At 35.7% G+C, this 7,017-nt stretch overlaps 1 protein-coding gene across 1 annotated transcript; it reads left to right on the top strand.

Annotated features, from left to right (window-relative positions):
- The first annotated feature begins 4,394 nt into the window (after nucleotides 1-4,394).
- Nucleotides 4,395-6,896, top strand: LOC132267438 (GDSL esterase/lipase At1g33811). The gene is made up of 5 exons (XM_059768602.1): nucleotides 4,395-4,823; nucleotides 5,245-5,369; nucleotides 5,724-5,972; nucleotides 6,106-6,370; nucleotides 6,485-6,896. Exons 1-5 carry the CDS (start codon nucleotides 4,565-4,567, stop codon nucleotides 6,706-6,708), a joined length of 1,122 nt encoding a protein of 373 aa, XP_059624585.1. The 5' UTR covers nucleotides 4,395-4,564; the 3' UTR covers nucleotides 6,709-6,896.
- The last annotated feature ends 121 nt before the right edge of the window (nucleotides 6,897-7,017 follow it).

The following is a 7,017-nucleotide window of genomic DNA, read 5'->3' as shown; positions in this document are numbered from 1 at the left end:
TTGTCATTTTAAATAAAAGCATTTGTTTGGCTTTTGCACACACCGACAATGTAGGTTGGGAAATAGTTAACTATGTATATGTGGTTGAATTGTTGATTGCTTCTCTTTAAGCATATCATATTTGGGTCTGCTAATTATTGATTTTTTGGCCGATTGATGTTTTATTATATCGTTTTATAAAGCAAAATTAATGAAGAACATAGTTGAAGTTTTAATGCTGGCATTGTGGTTCTGAATTACTGGCTATGAAGAATGTAATTTTGGATGGGATAGGTTTTACTAATATATAAGAATTGATTAAATATTACCTTATCTTTTTGTTATTTATGTTATTCTAGTTGGATAGAAATTAGAATAGCAGAAGGATAGGAGAGAACCAGAAAAAAAAATTCCAAAGGAATGAAATCCAAAATCAAATGATGAAGTATGATAGTAATTTAGTTACCATTAACATTACTAACGGGTTGGTGGCTTAGCGGTATCAGGCCCTTACTTTCCAAAGAGATGTCAAGGGTATAAGCCTCAGTAGAGGCAATGTGTATGTGAGTACCAACTAAGAAAAAAAAAAATTTAATTATCATTGTTTCTTTTCTTTTCCCTTCTGCACCTTAGAATGCCGAATTCTTTTGTTCTTTTTCATAACTAAAATTATCCTCTTTTTCATCTTTTCTCTCTCATATTCATCCAAATGAATACTAAAAATCTAAACATTCATCGCTCAAACAACACCACCTAAAAAGAAAATTTTCACTTCCTTTCTTTTCTTACCATTTTTCGTCTATCTAAAATACAATTAAGGGTAAAGTGCAAAAAACCCCCTGAACTTTTAGCCAATTGCACAAAACCCCCCTGAATTAACAATTGCCCCCCTGAACTATGATAAAGTTGCAGTTAAGGACATCAGGTGAGGTCTCCGGCACCAAAAAAAGAGAATTACAATATTACCCTTTTGAGCGCGCCAAACACGGCCTTATCTACCTCATCCTTATCACCAAACCATCACTCATTTCAGCGCGCCAAACACGGCCTTATCCACAAGGCTTTCTCTCTCTCTCTACGCTCTAGTTTTCCCACCGTTGACGACATTGTCGACCAAAAAGGTGTCGCCTTGGGTCTGTATGATTCTCATAAAAAACGTTTGTTTGTGGTTCACTGGAATGAGACTTCACTTAGTGCCGGCGATCATGGAGTTTGAGGTTGGCTCTCACCAGTTTCGCTGCTTGTTGATTCTTAGAGTTTTTCATCGGCGTCGGCGGTAATGGAGTTTGAGGCTGCGCTCTCACCGGTTTTAATGGAAAAACTTTCATTTTGATAGGAGTGGCCGAAAACAGTTCTAAGAATAGGAGATCTCGTGGCCGCGAATTGATTGACTGAAAGCGTAGATGAAGCCAAGGAATTGATTGTTGGGATCAGAGTGGTGGAAGCGGAGGAATCATTTATACTATATGATTTACCCATCTGCAATCCTTGATTTTCAAAATTCTTGATGCTGGTCAGTCAAAACACCTAACCTACCTAAACACCACGTCTATTCTCTCTCACATCTTTCACTCTCTATATATACACACACATATATATATCGTCTCTCCTTAGTCCTCACTGAACGTCTCTCTCACTATATATATATATATACATCCCTCTTTCCAACTTATTCGACCAAAAAAAAATTAAATAAATAAATCTCTGCAACTTAGCTTAACCTAATCTCCACCAATCTATCTTATCCACACATACTTCATTCGCTACGTTCAAATCAACCATGTAATAAGAAAACATAGTTCAATGCCAAAATCAATTTCTATGATTAAATTTATCACTTGGTTAAAACCTTCTCACTTTATTGGGGCCAAATTAGTAAACACTAATCCTTAATCTATACCTCTAATTCTCTGTAAACCATTTGGGTCTCCTCTGTTTCTTCCTGGCAACGCGAAATAGTGAAATCTACAGCAGCAATTGAAGCCTTGCCTCTGCCCATTCGAACCCTACGCTTGCAAATCGTCGATGTTCACCGTTTTGATTATCTGCAACTGCAAGGCATTGTAGATTCACAAATTGAAGCACTGTATGTGATCTACAAACCCTTAGAAGTGAAATTTCTTTGATTTATAGTGAGAGAAACGAAGGTTTTGTTGAGCTTGTTGAAGCTTTCTTTATATTTGGTTTGGTAGATAAGCTCTGTTACAATATTTCTCTCTGCGTGTACAGGTTTGGTTTGTGACAGTTGTGTGGCTCATAGAGATCTTGCAAAACGGCGAAAGAAGTCTCGATTTTTAGGGTTTCAATAATTTGGGTTTTTTTTTTATTTTTTTATTTTATACACTTAATAGTATAAGGGTAGCTTTGTAATTTTAAAAATAGAGGGCTGGCATGTGTTCATCACGCGCCTAATTGGCCGGAGAAAACAAACTGAATTTCAGGGATGGGTAATTTTTGCAAAAAAATTGATAATTTAGGGGGTTAACTGTAACAAAAATAATTTAGGAAGGTTTTGAGCGAGAGAGAGAGAGAGAGAGAGAGAGAGAGTAAAGTTCAGGCACTTTACTCCACAATTAATGATGACAAACATGTGGCCGGTTCAAGATCATTGTTCATTTTTTTTCAAAAGGCGGTGAGAGAAACGTCAAAGAAATTAATTTGCAGTAGGACCATTTTAGAGCATTAGCGTAGCGCGACCGTTGTAGGACAATCACCTATCTAATCGGGTGACTGAACCATAATCAATCAACAGTTCTGTAGGTTGACTGGAAAGTAATGGCGCGGCCAGTGTAGGGTACACATTTTGTTTATTAGATTGACTGGAAAGTCATGGTGGGTGGGCTCACTGTAGATTTCTAGAAAATCTATTACGCATAAATCACTTGACATTCTGGAAAAGTAATGAGCATTACAAGATTGCTGTAGTAACCATTCTACATTTGCTGCAATTCAAGATAAGATAAGAGGGAAAAAACGAACATTATATATCAGTATCAAGCCAATAGCACACCGAAAGGAAAATGGAAAACCGTAGAACCCATGGATGTTGTTCTTCCATATTCAAGTTGAAAACACTTTGTTTTAGTCGGTACTAGAACTTGGCGGTAATAATACAGAAGTATTTTGTTCCAATCTAGGATAGGATGGGTTTAGGTGGAATTTGTAAGGATTGAAGCTTTCCTTCCAATATTTCTACCACAGTAGTCAATGATATATGGACGATTAGTCTGAATCTCACTATGCTCATTTTCCTTCTTGTTAATTTCTTTTTCCTCGCCATTTGTAACGCCATTAAGATCCTCATTGTATTCCATCTGTGCGTAAATGCAATCCGGAAAATATACTCCACTTGAATGAACTGTTCCGGCTCCAATATTTTTTTTTCCACCAACCATTTCAAGAACCATCATTCTGACTAGTAGACATCAGATTTATGAGACACCCCTCCCAAATTCTCATAAATTAAACACTTCAAGAGCAATGTATCTAACTGTTTCTCTTGCACCTACCATCCACATAATACTCTCTCTCTCTTCTGGCCCAATCTATTAAGGCCGAAATCAGCAATTTTGGGACATAAATTATCATCCAAAATAATGTTTTGAGGTTTTATATCAAAATGAACCATCCTTCTACTACAACCTCGGTGTAAATACTCTAACCCTCAAGCAACACTAATTACAATTTGATACAATACTTTGCAATCAAGATGAAAGTTTGAATTTGGAGATCCATCATTATAGATGAGATATATAGAGGCATAAGATACATGAAAATTTATCAGAAATTCTTTTATGCGTTCTTAATTTATGAGCGTGTTTGTATTAATTTCGTTGACTATTTCAGAAGGGGGAATCAAACATAGAGACGTCGAGTGTGAACACCAATAACATTGATTAAATCAAGTAAGGGGCTCCGGTGTAACGTATACCAAAGCAAATGCCATTTGTAGTTTTTTAACTATTGCAATGTTAGTTTCAATATATATATATATATATATATATATATAAATCAAATTTAATTGGAGATGTATAGCGTTACTCTGTCTCCTCCCTTTGCATTTCTTGGTCAAGTTAAGAAAACTTTAATAGGCGGGGAGAACCATTAATTAAATGTTAACTGGCAGTTTTATATGGAGCCTATTAATATATATAACATGCTATTGTTTTATATTTCCACTCAATAGGGACGTCTGTACGTATTACTTTATCGCTCACGAGATATCAAATATATATCACCGCTAGCAGCTTCAGAGAAAGAGATGGATCGAGTAACCCATGATGAACAACTAAAAAGCTAAGTACCTTAAGTGTAAAATGCATTACACTCACGGGCTATATATATATATATAGACACCATATATAGCAATGTTATATTATATATATCATTCATACCATGCCCATGAATCCCTTTACAATAGTAGAGGAGGTAACATTAATTACTAGCTAGTATAGCCTAGCACTACTGCTACTATAAAATGTAGATATCAGTGAAGGAAGCTTTCAGTGTTTGTATTCAATCAATCACTAAAACAAATATATACACATACATATATATATATATACACACATACATATATATATATATGGGGAGTGGTGGAGCTGTTTTGAGTGAATATGTTTTGGTGGTTTATTTGTTGTGGTTAACAATACTAGCAGGGAGGGCTTGTTCCCAAGAGGCCCAAGTGCCTTGTTTCTTCATCTTCGGTGACTCATTGGTTGACAATGGTAACAACAATGGGATACTTACTCTTGCAAGGGCCAACTATAGGCCTTACGGCATCGACTTTCCACAAGGCACCACTGGTCGCTTCACCAATGGTCGAACATATGTAGATGTTCTTGGTAATTAATTATTGTAATGTTTATATGATGACGTCATTCTCCTTTCATATAAAACAGTCAAATACGTTTGACTTTGGGATGTTATATTATTTTTCCTTTATTATATGTGTTTCAAAGGCTCTAAAACTAGCCACACTCCATTGCATCTGTTGAGTGCAATGGAGGGTCCACTTTCATTGCAACCAAGCGATGTAATGTTCGGCTAGGTTTTCCCCTACGGTTTCGGCTCCAGTAACTCGGTAACCTAATCTCAAGTCTCTTGCAAGATATATATATATATATATATATATATATAGGCTCCAGTAACTCGGTAACCTAATCTCAAGTCTCTTGCAAGATATAGATATATATATATATATATATATATATATATTATACTGCAGTTGATTTTTTGTTGTTTTTGATTGATATTTGCATGCAGCTCAACTTTTAGGGTTCCCAAATTACATTCCGCCGTATGCAAGAACTCGGGGCAGCGCACTAGTTAGAGGAGCAAATTTTGCATCAGGAGCATCTGGCATTCGAGATGAAACTGGCAACAATCTGGTATATATAAATTATTTATACAAGTGCAACAATAACAACAATCAACCTTTTTCCCAATTACTTGATATTGCCAAAACATGAATCTCGTGTTTTCATTCTTTATGGCCATAGTCTTAGTCAGTTCATATACTACTTATAAAATTGCAAGCAACAATAAATTAATTAGGAGAGGATAATGTACCACTTTTCTTGTTCATGGATGATATTTTACATAGAACATATTATTAAAATTTATACCATCAAAATACTTGCTTTACATTCCCCAAACACACACACACACACACACACACACACACACACACACACACATATATATATATTAGTAAAATTGATGTATTATATGGATCCATGCAGGGTGATCACATGTCGATGAACCAGCAGGTTGCCAACTTCGGTAGAGCGGTGCAACAAATGAGTAGGTACTTCAGGGGAGATTTTAATGCACTGAATAGCTATCTCAGCAAGTGCATTTTCTATTCTGGAATGGGAAGCAATGACTATTTGAACAATTACTTTATGCCCGACTTCTATTCAACTGGTTCCGATTATACCATAAACGCTTTTGCTGCTGCACTCCTCCAGGACTATTCCCGCCAGCTAACGGTCAGTTTTATATACATATATATTAATTATTACACTATATCATATCTAACCGTCACTATACTTGGTATAAAGAGAGTTTTTTTTTGCTCATTGATGAACAAGAGATTGATTGTATATGTCATTAAATCTTCAGCAATTATACAACTTCGGAGCTCGTAAAGTAGTTGTAACAGCAGTTGGTCAAATCGGTTGCATACCTTATCAGCTTGCTCGGTATAACAGTAACAATAGCAGCAGCAGGTGCAATGAAGATATAAATAAAGCAATTATTCTCTTCAACTCCGGCCTCCGGAAAATGGTCGATCGTTTTAATAAGGGGCAGTTGCCTGCAGCAAACTTCGTATTTCTGGATTCATACCAGAGCACCAAAGACCTTGTGCTTAATGCACGCTCTTATGGTAATACCTACCTACCTTATATCACCCTAAATTTGGCAATACTATCTAAGTGTGTATATATATATATATATATATATATTCATGACTTGATTATAAATTCTATATATGATGCAGGATTCGAAGTGGTAGACAAAGGATGTTGTGGGGTGGGAAGGAATAATGGGCAGATAACATGTCTTCCTCTCCAACAAGCTTGCGACGACCGCCGGAAGTATTTGTTTTGGGATGCCTTTCATCCCACTGAAGTTGCAAACATCGTTCTTGCCAAGAAATCATACACTTCCAAATCACACTCGTATGCGTATCCAATTAATATTCAACAGTTAGCTATGCTCTAAGATATATGGATGTTTTTATCTTCAAAAATAATCTGATTAGTGTTCTTTATTAAAATGGTTTATGAGTTTATATATCCTTTCCAAAATGACTAATTGTAATGGCATTAATGTGTGCTTCTTTATGTTTAGCATTGTATGCTTACTATTAAGAATTTCCATAAAAGGGTTATTTGTCATATGTCATTGTTTCTTTGAATCCCATACCCAATTGAATCTAAAAGTCCCACTGTTCCAGTAATTAAACGTTAATGATTACAAAATCATAAATCCCATATCGTATAGAGTGAGTATAAGATGTGACTTTAGTAG

The sequence above is a fragment of the Cornus florida genome, unplaced genomic scaffold, assembly GCF_030987335.1.
Source record: "Cornus florida cultivar Cherokee Brave unplaced genomic scaffold, ASM3098733v1 CherokeeBrave_3.0.0_Hap2_Chr07, whole genome shotgun sequence".
NCBI lineage: Eukaryota > Viridiplantae > Streptophyta > Magnoliopsida > Cornales > Cornaceae > Cornus > Cornus florida.
The sequence above is the reverse complement of the archived record's forward strand: the minus strand, read 5'-3'. Positions and strand labels throughout refer to the sequence as shown.